The sequence below is a fragment of the Homarus americanus genome, unplaced genomic scaffold (genome assembly GCF_018991925.1).
Source record: "Homarus americanus isolate GMGI-L3 unplaced genomic scaffold, GMGI_Hamer_2.0 scaffold49667, whole genome shotgun sequence".
Taxonomy (NCBI): Eukaryota; Metazoa; Arthropoda; class Malacostraca; order Decapoda; family Nephropidae; genus Homarus; species Homarus americanus.
The window spans coordinates 7,781,787-7,795,290 of record NW_024738608.1 but is presented as its reverse complement, the minus strand read 5'-3'; the positions used below and the strand labels follow the sequence as shown (position 1 = coordinate 7,795,290).

General features: G+C 44.7%; 1 protein-coding gene across 4 annotated transcripts in view; it reads right to left on the bottom strand.

Moving 5' to 3' along the window:
* Positions 1 to 13,504, bottom strand: part of LOC121874237 (solute carrier family 23 member 1-like) — a 45,646-nt gene that overhangs the window by 11,520 nt on the left and 20,622 nt on the right. For all 4 annotated transcript variants that reach the window (XM_042378310.1, XM_042378309.1, XM_042378312.1 and 1 more), the window contains 6 exons: positions 4,993 to 5,272; positions 3,424 to 3,581; positions 2,008 to 2,210; positions 1,742 to 1,868; positions 976 to 1,096; positions 53 to 194 (listed from right to left, as the gene is read on the bottom strand). In XM_042378310.1, the coding sequence (XP_042234244.1) occupies positions 53 to 194; positions 976 to 1,096; positions 1,742 to 1,868; positions 2,008 to 2,210; positions 3,424 to 3,581; positions 4,993 to 5,184 (943 nt within the window). In that variant the 5' untranslated portion in view covers positions 5,185 to 5,272. The remainder of the gene's footprint in view (positions 1 to 52; positions 195 to 975; positions 1,097 to 1,741; positions 1,869 to 2,007; positions 2,211 to 3,423; positions 3,582 to 4,992; positions 5,273 to 13,504) is intronic.

The window sequence follows — 13,504 nt, the reverse complement described above, 5'->3', positions numbered from 1 at the left end:
ACTACTACTGACCTGAGCCAGGGACTACTGACCTAGGCCGGAGACTACTGACCTGGGTAAGGGAGTCTGAACCAGGGAGAGTTTTTGAGGAGGTCACCCGAGGAGTCAGTTCGAGCGAGAGAGCCTGCAGGAAGGACGTCTACAGCGGTCAACACTCCACACAGCCCCCACGAGATGCACATTACTAAGAGTACCTGGCAGGGAGAGATATCTGTATTCACTAAGACCAATAAATTAGTTCGCATCGCCTGAAGAATCTCCACCCCAGCTTATTTCACCTAAAGATTAACCACCCTAATGCAAACTTAGCCTAACCATCCTAAACTAACCTAACCTCATCCCCTTTTCAACACCTCAAATATTCTTCAAGTCACTTTCAAATTATATTGACTAAATGCATCGTCAAGTAAATACATTGTTTGTATACCTGCACTGTTTATATAAAATGGTTGTATACCCGCAAAGTAAAATTATATTATCAAATTTTCGAAAATTCCACCATAAAAACAAATCCTATCTCGAGTATCCACAAATTCAACAAAGTGAAAAATAAACTATAGTTCCTCTACCTACAGTTATTATAAACTTTGGTGTACTTCTTGGGTAGGTCCGCCAGAGATCACTGTTTGTCTTCCTTCTAAGTCAGGTTCACACAGTGTCTTAATGAGGTTTATATCAGGCTGTCAATATTGGTTACTTTTCCTTAATTATGACATTACTTTTGGAGGTGTAATGTAGTTGTGCATTATTTTGTGTCTGTCTGTCTGTCTCTACACCTTCCTTCTCTTTCCATACCAAGTTCTCTGCTTCTCCTTCTCTCGTTCCCTCCCTACCCCCCCCCCCTCTCTCTCTCTCTCTCTCTCGTTCTCTATCCCTACCCCATCCCTCCCTCTATCCTTACCCCTTCCATCTCTCTCTTTATCCCTACCCCAGTCTCTCTCTCTCTCTCTCTCACACACACACATACATACATACTGGGAAATAAGTGAAGAGTGGGATCCATGCAATGTGGAAGCCCCTGTTTGAGCTGTAGCCAGGGAGGGGCGTCTTGATGTTCTTCATGTACTGTGACACCAAGACCAGCAGCAACAAATTCCTGCAGAAGTCAACAGGAATATTGGATTTACTTCAGAATTCTTAATATGAGGTTAAAGAAGGTTAGCATAGATAGGGTAAGTTAGCATAGGTTAAGTTAAGTTATAGGGTAAATCATGTTAGGTCAGGTTGGCAGAGGGTTGGTTAGGTTAGGTTAAATTTGGTTCTGTAGTTATATAATCTAACTTACCCTATCCCAGTGGCGTACCCAGAAATTTCGTCATGAGTTTACCGTTCAAATAGTGATGCTATTATTTTTATTTATTTCGTTATCGTTATTTGACCGAAAAAAAGAATGCTCTGATACTAACACAAAAAAGTTAAAAAAAATCGAAAGTGTTTTTCGATGACCTACCACCTGGCTGTTTCTCCTCACTACCACGTCACAGCTCGCTCTCTCTCTCTCGTGTGTGTGTACAATGAAAGCCAAAAGTCTCGTCGTGAAATTTGGTGAAAACATACGCCGAAGGGCTAAACTTTTGGTGCGCTCTGCCTTGTGGTAAGGGGCTCTCATAATGTTTCACGAGTCATATTTAATCTTCGGACAAAAACCGCTATACGACTTTTGTCTTTAATTGCACTGTACATTCGTGAACGCTTATACAAGTATTCACAGCACACCCCAAGAATGTGAAAGGTGACTTACAGAGCGGAGATCCCCCAGTGTGAAGCCGCCTGTTTGGTTCCCAGTTCAAATAACGACAGTCCCAGCATGGTGATGGTGGGCACGATGGTGAGCGGTGATATCCACGTCATTATAAAACCCGAAATACCTGTGGGAGGAGAGTCATGGTGATGGTAATAAGAAGGCTATGTATGTATGTATGTACAGTATGTATGTATGTATGTACAGTATGTATGTATGTATGTATGTATGTATGTGTGTATGTATGTCTTGGTCCTTAAACTCACCTGTAAAGCCGATAATAACCTGGAAGACAGAGGACACAGTGATAGCGCCCTGGACCTCTCTCATCCTAATCTGCCATTCCTCCTGCTTCTGCGACTCCGACAGGTTATCTAAGTCCAGACTCTCACAGGAAGGAAACGTCGTTATGAGAATGGTGATGGTGGGCATGATGTAGGCGAAGTTTGCTCCTTGGATGATGGGTAATCTGTTGGAGAGGGTGAGAGGCACAGTATTGCATAAATGATTTCACTGTATCATTATTGAACATGACACAACCCATTTCTCTCCTTCAGTTGTGGTAACCGAAACTGGTGATGGTGGTCAGGGTATTGTTGTGCCCTCCCTCCCCGTTCCCCCAAATCGAACTGGTTAGGTGTTTGGTACTGAACTTGGAAGGTTTAATCAACATGTAACAAGGTCCAACACGATGAACTCCCGGTGAGAATCGTGCCAAATTTTTAATAAAGTGTTGCCATGGTTTGATTAATGATGACATACTGTACGTACTTTATTGCTGGTTAAAGAAAACAATGATGCGAGACGGTTTCAGCGGTGACTACATTCATTTAAAGTAACAGCGACAGTTCAGATATTTTTACCCTGTCACAAGGGCGGATCCACGGGGTCCGGATCTCCATTTTCACCAGAAAATTCCAATACTTTTTCTTTAATGCAGTATTGACTTCAGAATATCTCCTAATATCAAGTGGGCATGGCTTCAAAATGGCCATGACCTTGGTCAGATTAAAAAAAAAAACATTCTGCGCTCGCCATGTTCCCCCACCCACAACTTCTTAGACCCCTCTTTTGATATTCCTGGATCCGCCCCTGTAGTCATACTGGCGGTTAAAGAGCAGTACTATTTTTTTCCAACCCCAATAAGAACACAAATAATTATTTATTAACTTGACGTCTCTTCTCTGTGTAAGACTCATTTAATCGAAGTCTTTTCATCATTCAGTCCAAACACGTACAAGTTCTCTTAGTTCATTTTTTACGTGTGTGTATATGTGTGATGACGTTAAAACATTCGCAAACATTAACGTGCATCTCACCTTCTAACTAAGTATTAACTCAATGCGTTATTCTTCGTTGGAGTCGACCAGAATAATCCATTAAATATTACACATGCTAAGACTAACGTTAAATAGTGGAGCGTTTGTGTTGAAATTCTGAAGGAAAACAGAGACGTGAGGCTTTGACTGTCAATGAGCATATGGTGAGCAAACTGCAGTGTTCTATGTGAGGTGGCGGACAGGTGGTTGTGTGTGAGGGGGAGGTGAACAGGTAAACAGGTGGTCGTGTGTGAAAGGGAGGTCGTGGGTGTCAGGGAAGAGTTGCAACACGCTGGGAATTAACTTTCGAGTAGGCTGAAGAGGTCACACACACTGGCTGTTAGGGGGGTAGGGAAGACTTACCTGATGCCGCAGATACACTGAAGGAGGGTGACGATGCCGGACACGAAAATGATGGAAGAGATAATATCGCCTCGCTGGTGGTCTGTCTGTTCCATACACATAAATTTAATGACGATGAGAGGCGTAGATATCGTTCCACCGACGAAGATAAGGAAGTGCTGGAAGGTGAGAGAGATAGTCCAGGTTACCCAAGGTTCACGTCCATTTTTAAAACACTCTAAGCCTTGTAATCCCCCCACCACCCCACCTGCGTAAACGTGAGAACTCCTATGTAGATAAATCCCAACTATGATCTTGTAACAGGTATAGTGACGTTGGTAAAGTGCATGGGCAATGTTACACAGCCTAGAAATGTAAACACCCGTTATTGGATGTGTTGCTTGTTCAATGCCGCCATCGAGGACTTGGCTAACTAATTAAACTATGGCCTATGGATATCAATGGTAAGAGATTTCAGGGACTCAAACTATATGTTGTGGTTCGTGTTAAAGTTTTTTTTTTAGGGTATGTCACAAAGGTCTGATCTCACTCGGTGTGTGTGTGTGTGTGTGTGTAGAGAGAGAGAGCTTGGAAATTGAAGAAATAGAACGTACAGGAAGTGTTTTATGCCGAGTTGAGTAAAAATAGGCAACAGGGAAGACGACACTGATGAGAAAGGCAGAGGCTGCAAAAGACCGCACAGCTTGGAGACCTGTCATCAAGTATAGGCCTGACTAACCTGAGCTAGGCATGGAAAGTGACTCTAATGCAGCGAGGGTGATAAAGGTAACAAGTTACTGTAACCCTGAAGTTAAATATAGGAGTTAAAACACGAGGGAACTGCGAGAGACAGCACAACCCACCTCACCTTCAACACCAAGCACGCCATCCACCTATATTACGTAATCACAATGCAGCAGCTAACAGATGATTTGTGGACACAAATAAAGCAAGATACATTCAAACAACAATAACGACAATATAACAACGCTACTCTGCCACATTCCCAACACACAGCTTTTAAAACCCCAAGAATGGTGTTCGATGTTTATACGTCATTACTTTTACTTTTATCCTCTTCATCACTGATCGGCTCGTTAGCCGCTTGGGCGATCGGTCACGTCTCTGTTACGCACTGTTGGCAAGTACTACGCACTGTTGAGCAAGATCACAATGTCTAAACTGATGAAATTGGTCACATTTTTCAGAGAGACATACACAACACAGGTCATGGCTACCCAGTGTATATATTAGGCAAGATTCTTCTGGGGCTTTTGGCAATGTTTCAAGTGCATAATCAGCCTTAACTAAACATGCATAGCTATCTTGTGACCCATGCTTGTAACCTATCATGTGACCTATCCTATAACCAATCCTGTGACCCATCCCGTGGCTTATCCTGTGACCGATCCTATAACCCATGCTGTGACCCCTCCTATGACCCATGATATGACCCATTCTATAACCAACCTGAGATACAATTACTTACCGTGGTTGGAAGTTACCACATGTTGGTGACAGAGAAGGATGTTTGTACAGTACAGTAGGCGGACGATGATAGACAAAAACAGATAATTACACTAAACTCACCTGGAACCCAAAGAGCAGACACTGGTACCATGGCGGGATGTCCTCCACGCCGTAGAGAAGGTCTCCTGAAGTGTGTGTGTGAGGTCCTGTGTTACCCTCTGGTTCTTTGGTAGTTCCTGGCTGCTCTTTAAACTCGTTCTCTTTACCCTGCTCCAGTACCTCCTCCTGGTGGGTCTCACACGCGGTCGCCATTATTGAGGTGTCTTAACAGTGCACGAAGGAGAGTTGAGTTGAGGTGAGGTGAGGTGAGGTGCTCCTGTGTGTGACGGTTGTGTACGGACTGTTGAATAATAAAACATACTAGAATAAACATGTACTCAATAAACACAACAGCAAATCAAAAGACTTAATGTAATTGGTGGGTACATATTATGGTGAGTACATATTATCAAATGTTGAAAAGTGAACATTATATTGAACAATATAACCTGCGTACTTTCTTAAAATATAAGAAATAAACAAACCCAAAACACTATGGTAAAAAAACAAAAACAGTTCACGTTATGATTGCTGTATACAGACATGGAAATCCGACCACTAGACCTAACACCCCTAGATAAGGTGCAACTGCAGGCCTTAAGACTAACAACTCTTCAAACAAGGCATAACAGAGTAGATCTCATAAACATATTCAAAATCCTAAAAGTGAGGGAAAACGTGAACCCGGGACATTTTCTTTGTGATATCACGCACGACCAACACGAGGGGACATAACTACAATTGTCATGCAGGACGAACACAAGGAAATACTTTTTCACACAGAGGCTGGGCTTCAAAATAGCCCTGGAGAAGACCGTCAAAAACAACGGGGGGACAGGGATGTGACTGTGTCTTGAAAAAAAAATTGAGCTGGGGGGGGGAGGGGATACGGGAAGTGTTTGCCATATTTAACTTAATTTCTCACATTGTTACTCATTTCGTGAGCGTTTAATAGTTACAATTCAAAGTACCCAAAACCACACATGTATGTTTATTGCAACAATATTTTCCATGCAAAGAGTCTTAATAATTCCTTTACCAATTTGGTTGTTACTAAACTTGAAGATAAACTATAGGGTAGGCTTTTTTGCACTATATTGTGTGAGAATTAAAACTTTAATACTTACCAAAGGGATTTATCTCTAATGCACCAGCAACTGGGATTTCAATAGCATATGTAGTACTAAAATAAGAACAATAAGCTGTTCCATGATTTATACAAACAAAATATTGTTTTCTTCCCATGTAATATTTACTCATTTGTTGTGTTTTATTCTTAGTTATTATTGCATCAGCTAGTTTTTTTCAGGGAGAGTAAACACTTCTGTTTTTGTTGCTGGAAGGCCTCTCTGATCTGCCTTGATTTTTGAGCCATTTCCTCACACTGTTTTCTTTGATTCTAACTGTTTCTTTAGCAAAAATGTTCTCTTATTTTCTTCCTGCTACAACCTCTTCTGGCTTTAACAGGCTTCTGTATCTACTGCTGGACAGTTTTATGTTCCTACACATCATAGGGTCTCCCTCCTGGGGGACACACACACACATGTCCTACAGCCCTGACCTCCTGGGGAACACACGCACATGCCCTACAGCCCAGATACACACACATGCCCTACAGCCCAGATACACACACATGCCCTACAGCCCAGATACACACACATGCCCTACAGCCCAGATACACACACATGCCCTGCAGCCCTGACCTCCTGGGTAACACACGCACATGCCCTACAGCCCAGATACACACACATGCCCTACAGCCCAGATACACACACATGCCCTACAGCCCTGACCTCCTGGGGGAAACACACACATATGCCCAACAGCCCAGACCTCCTGGGGAACACAAACACGCCCTACTGAATTGCCTATACAACTATAAAATATGGCATGGGTTACAGAATAAATTGTGATCATCAGAAAGTGTAAAATGATTATAGAAACTTAGTTATATTAAAAAATGCTTAACCTCCCACCCCCTCCCCCCCTGGCGGCGGGGGGGAGGGTGGATCAAGTGGACATGGTGGAGGGGCATATCATAATGCTTCTAATGGTGACGTTGTATGACGTCATTGATCTTCGATCAATGAAACACTAAAGAACCAAAGAATGGAATGTAAAATACCAATACTCAGCCAATGAGACAGTATATGATGTAATGCATGAACATGTAGAGTGTGGCCACTATACCGGTGTAAGGGAGGAAACGATCCTCCGGCTGGTTACCGCTGCTAACTCGCTTGTTTGCTGGTACAGACGACACTTGGGTGGTTGGACAGAGGTGAGAACGGCAGCCACTATCTGTGTCACCGGGAGGTTCAACCCAGCCGCCATACAATCACAATCTAGCTACCCGGCTGTCCGTCAAATTCTGGCTGTGATCTCATCATAGGTCCTGGACTCGTGGGCTGTGTTCCCAGACCTTCACCTATCAACTGCCAACTCTCTGGTCATCTACCACTACCGTCAGTTCTTCTCATTCCGTCTGTGCCCCGGTGTTCTCCTACCATTTCAAGACGTCGCTCTAGTGTGGAGTTGAATGGACGCTTCCCTACCCTGAGTGTGCATCACCGTGTTCCAGAACCTTCCCCCAGGGCCACTGCCTTAGGAAATATTTGTTCATTGTTTGATTCTATGATTGTTTGATTCCATTAATTGCTGACTCCCCTTTATTGTTTGATTCTATCAATTGTTGACTCCATTTAATTGCTTGAATCCATTAATTGCTGACTCCCATTATTTGTTTGATTCCTTAAATTGTTTGCTTCCTTTAATTATTTGACTCCATTAACTGTTGACTGCCTTAATTGTTTGACTCCCGTAATTTTTGAGGTTTGTTGAGTGGTGTCAGAGTTTTGTGTTATATTTTTTATAGTAAAGAGATGCCAATCTCAAACGGTTGTTTGTTATTCCTCAGAAAACCATGGTCCTTGACTTTCCTTTATTAAGATCCTGATTAACCTGGTAAGGGATTTCTATCCCTAAGTCCCAGGCCTTTACAACGGGCCCATCGTCCTCACGCGGTAGACCCATCCACCCTATAGAGGATCAATCATTGTTATTAATTGTCAAACATTTCTCCCGTCACAGTCCCCCCTTTTCTCAGCGGATCTACGCGATTCACGTGGGTCGCCTAAAACGATGGGAAAACCGCAAAAAAAAAATGGGGATATCACATCTCTGAGGGCTCATACACAGGTCACTGGCCACCTTTCTTCTACATAGTTACCCCTAGTTTGGATGGTCATTAGCTAAATTAAGTTATTTCATCAGATTCAATATAAATCAGTTAAAGTAAACTGCAATGACTCCCGTGACAAAAAATTCCACACTAAGGGACAATATCCCTTGCCTTATAAAACCTTGCGTCCCCAACCCAGAACCAGAGGAAGGTATTATCCGTATGGAGACGACAGTGATAATGACAACCAAACCAGCAGTCCTGCCTCACGGGGCCTCACCAACACCTCTCACTGTACACGCTCAGTTTCTCACACACTCGCCACCCAATGAGGCCATGGACCTTGCCACATCATGTGTACAGCCGCCCAGCTTCGTAACTCCTTTAAAATGTTGATACTAAACGACTGACTTACAGAGGCTTTACGCTGTACCTCAGATAGATTTCCTGCAACTGATGAACAGATCATTAAGCTCGATAACAAGCTGTTCACCTCTGTATTGTACCTTGAGCCAGGAGTGTGATGGCGATAGACAAATCAAATTATAGAAATAATTTGTAAATTGTTTATTTATCTGACTTGGCAATATACTATTCACAATAATTCTGATATTAACGTCTAGGCTACGAAGAATTTGGCATAAAAGAAAGGAGAGAGAGAGAGAGAGATTCTGTCTTTGGCACTGTACTTCTTCTGACACAAATGATACGGTCGCGGGTGTAGTCAACAACAGGAAGATGAACCGAGGTGGAAATCCTAATTAGTAAACATGCCGGTAGATCTCAATTCACAACAGGAACTCTTTTGTGTGGTGCTGTGGGCAGGAAGGAGGGAGAGAGAGTGAGGAGGATGCCTGTGCTGGAGGTTCCCGACGAGCGAAAGTGTGTGTGTGTGTGTGTGTGTGTGTCGACAGGCCAGGTGATAGGATCGTACTTTCTCTAGTATTAGAATTTAGTGATGTTGGCAGCATTATCAGGTGATAACGCCCTTAATGTTTATTTTATTGGTGCTGCATTTCCAAACCCATAAAGATAGGAACAATAATGAACTGTAGGTGCGTGTGTGTGTGTGTGGTAGTACCATCTACCTCTCCCACTGCTTTCCCTCTCTCAGCTCGACAGAAATGCACAACCTATATTTGTGTGAGAAGTAATACACGATGTGTGGGTTGTGGGAATGGGACCAGCTGTCAAAATCCATACGGCAGAGATCCATCACCCGATGACGACATGTCAGACGATAGTAGTGAACCCACTCAGTCGGAAAATACTGTCCATGAGGTGAATGACATACAGTCAACAAATTGGAAAGGCTTGTCGGGGGACGATGTGGAGAAGTGGGTCAAAGAAGTCTACTCAGAAGTGGTCAGGTGGTCGCCAGCTAACCTCTTTGACCCACCCTAGTGTGCGGCCACCAAAGAAATAATCTGGGAGACGACTCGCCTCATAGTCAGTTACACTCACGACACCTCTCTGGCCCCATTAGCTCTTCAAATACTGGCAATTATACCCCATCTATTCTGTCAACGGACACACGCAAGGACTAAGAACAATGTAAACGTGACAGAAATGAAAAGACTGACAATGTGGCAGAAAATGGCTCTTGGTGATCTACGCGAGGCAAGAACATTGCAGGAGAGACTAAAATTCATAGGAGACGGAAAGCAAAATATTGAGGATATTGCCAGAAAGTTTGTTAACAAGATGTCTGTGGGAAAAGTGTCCTCGGCTGTAAAATCTCTCACAGAGGAATCTTCTGGTGGTGTTCTGCCAATAAACAGAGAGACATTACAACAAATGAAGGAAAAACGTCCCCCTGAAAGTGCAGAGGAAGGCATCAGGTTCCAGGGTGACTATGTCCCCCCAAATGCTGTCCTGTTCGAGAAAATAACAGGAGGGATGGTGTGGAGGGGCTGGCCCTTCAGGCCTGGAAGCAGACGGTTGGAGAGTCATCCTCAGCATTAACAAGTTTGGTGCCGAAGATATTGACTATGAGGCAATAGTCACTGAATGCCGCAAAGATCTGCGGCTCAAGTAACTCAACACTTATGGATTAGGATATTCAAATTTAATGTAATAAAATGGCGGCGAAGGTGTGGCTATTGTGGAAGGCTGGAGGCCACGTAAAAAAAACAAAACAAAAAAAACGGCAGCAGTTTGGAGCTCCAGTAAGACCCTAGCAACGGTATAGGCGACCAACATGGGAACCCAACTGGGATATTGGCAATGTATTGCAACTCTCCCTCTCCCCAGTCGTTGCAACTACCTGCAACGTTGGATCAAGAAAAGAGAGAGCCAGTTTGCGAGGTTGCAGCCTGCGCTTATGCCTCACCACATAAATCAACTCACGCGCAGCCATCACCCAGCCCATCACTCTCCATCATCATCCGAACCCCTAAACCCCGAAAAGTCTTTTGGATACACGACTTAGGGAAGCTGAAGCTATGGTGATCCCACAACCGAACTTCATTAGACATGTGTATGATAAAAGTTCTGTTTGTATGAGTACAGTAGAACATTTACGGACTGGTTCTCCCATCACCCTGAGACAGAGGAGAGTGATTGGCCAAGTAAAGGTGTGACTTGATTCCCATCGAAAACCTGTGGGCTACCGTGTGTCAGGGTTGGGTGGGTGAGATCAACACTGAGATCCCACAAAAACACGACACGTGGGGGAACCTGAGACGCAGATCCAACTTTTTCATGAACACGGAAATGTGGCGCATATTTATAACCTTTGTAGTGTTGAATGATTATTTAAATGTTTAATCATATGTATACAAATAATTCACAATACTAATAAACACAGTTAAAAAATATAATTTCTATAAAGACATCAATCTCCTATAACCTATAAAAAGAAATTACCATCCATTACCAGGCACAGGCAACCCCTGTTTTCCGCCCACGGGCACCACACACACAATGGCAAGGTAAGGAGCAGGTCTGTCGGGATTTCCGAATCTTGTTTACCAAACACGCTGATTGGTTCAACCGCTCGCGTTGTGATTGGTTGCGAGTCCATGACGTAATTACTATTTTCCATAATATAATTTCTGGTGAGGAATAATGAAGATCCCAGATACAGTAATTATATTAGAGTAGTCCTCATACTCGGTGAATTTCATTGTTCCTGTCATTAGTTTTATAAATTTCTGAATAATAAACACTGCATGATACACCATTCAGAGTGTTATATGAGATCACATTGGAACAGACCGTTGGCTTCCTTGTCTCGACTCTCGATATCGCTTCGTGTGTGACTCAGCAGAATATAATTCTGCTAAAATATCGCTCGTAAAATGTAGGTAAGGTAATTAAATACATCTAAAATTTATTTATGTGTATTCTATATGGTATTCTAGCCATGAAAAAGCATATTTCCTAAAGTCGATAATTTACCGACTGTCGGAGCAGTGACGTCACGGCTTACCGACTACGTCATCAATTTACCGATTACCAGATGAAGTACCGGATTTGAACCAATCAGCGTGTTCGATAAACAAGAGTCGGAAATTCCGACAGCCCTGGGTAACAACTTGTGTGCCCATCAGTCGCACCGCCGTAGCCATGAACGGCAGAGGTATGGTCGTTGTAGTGCTTTCATTTGCCCGTTACACATCTCTCACCATGCTTAATAATATTAACTATCTTCATGACATTCTTATTGTTATCAGTGATTGCGGAATTCAAGATGTTATGGTCCACCTACACACAACCTGTTACTAGACTTGTAGTGGATTTCTCCCCTACAAACGCTGTTTGTCTCTGAGTAGCCGACCCCGCGAATTCCCCGGTGTATGCCTCCTGGTCTAGGTCAACCAGCGCCGCCCACGGAGCTGGGGTCAACTATCTACCTACGCCTACCTCCGCTATAAAAGACCTGACCGCGTGGTGACCTCCCTCTTTCTACCTACACCAACCAGCAAGCAACACCACCTCCTCCACTCTTGCCTGGCGGCCCTCGCTCCCGCTGGCGAGCATAGCGACCCACAAGCTGGTCCTCCTCTGAGCACCCTCACCAACCAGCTCTCTCTACATCACGCTTGTAACCACGCTGCCACTTCCCAGCACCAAGCTGCATTGTACATCCAATACAACATGTATACAGAGAGCACATTGTGAGTTTCCTTTCTCCATCCCATCCTAAGTGTGAACCAAACAACCTGTTCCCCACAAATGGTGACCCCCGGAAATTCGCACTCACACAGGATGGAGGAGAAACAGATCACGCTCCCAGTCTTCAAGCAACATGGAAGACTGGTTTATCCGCCCAGAAGCAGCTCTCATCGGCTCTACAGCTACTGTCTCTAAACCGCAGATTAGACACCCTAGAGCAACACTGCTTCTCTAAGCAGACACCAGCTCCTCTTCCTGCCCCAAGCACCACGTCCTACCGACCCCAGCACACCCGTCCTGCCTCAGACGCCGCCCCCGGCCCAGCAGTACCCCCTGCCGCTCCTCCTGATGCAGCCCCTGCTCCCGACGCGGCCCATGCGCCTGAGTGCGGACCAACACACCCCTCTCTTTTCCCTCAGGTACTCCCTACTACTGTCCTGCACCCTGCTGCTGTCGTGGACCTAGCTGCTGTCACGAGCCCTCATCCGCTTCTGCTGACGCAGCCCCTGCTCCTGACCCAGGCCCACACACCCCAGCAGGCGCATCTGACGACTCTGTACCTGCCGTGAGGGAAGCACAACATTCATCGCCTCCACACACCCTTTTTCTCCCTCTCTACTCCCACAGATATTGTGTATCTAGACAGTTGCCTCTAGCGGCTGGCTCATCCACGCCATCGCCGTTGTCTCACATGAGGCATGCACCGCCCGTTCTGCCTCACATGTGCCATGCAACCCTGCAGACAACAAGTCTCCTACACCGCCTGGAGGGAAGGAGGGAGTATTGTAGTGGATTTCTCCCCTACAAACGCTGTTTGTCGCTGAGTAGCCGACCCCGCGAATTCCCCAGTGTATGCCTCGTGGTCTAGGTCAACCAGCGCCGCCCACGGAGCGGGGGTCAACTACTAAGCCACGCCTACCCCCGCTATTTAAGACCTGACCTCGTGGTGATCTCTCTCTGACTGCTGGACTCGGAGCTGTGAAGACTTGCCTCTTCTGCTGCATGTTTGAGCAGTCTGCAACTTCGTTGTGATAGGACACTCAATCCTAGTGATTGTACTTACCCAACATAGCGACGGTGCAATTACCATCACAGATTGTACGAAACATTCCAACTTCTGAAAAACATATATTTGGGCTCCCCAAATTTTGACTACTACCCGTGCGTCTACGTCCTGGATTGGCCAATCAGTGGTGCCCCACGGTGGCGTGATACATGCACGTTTACTGCGGT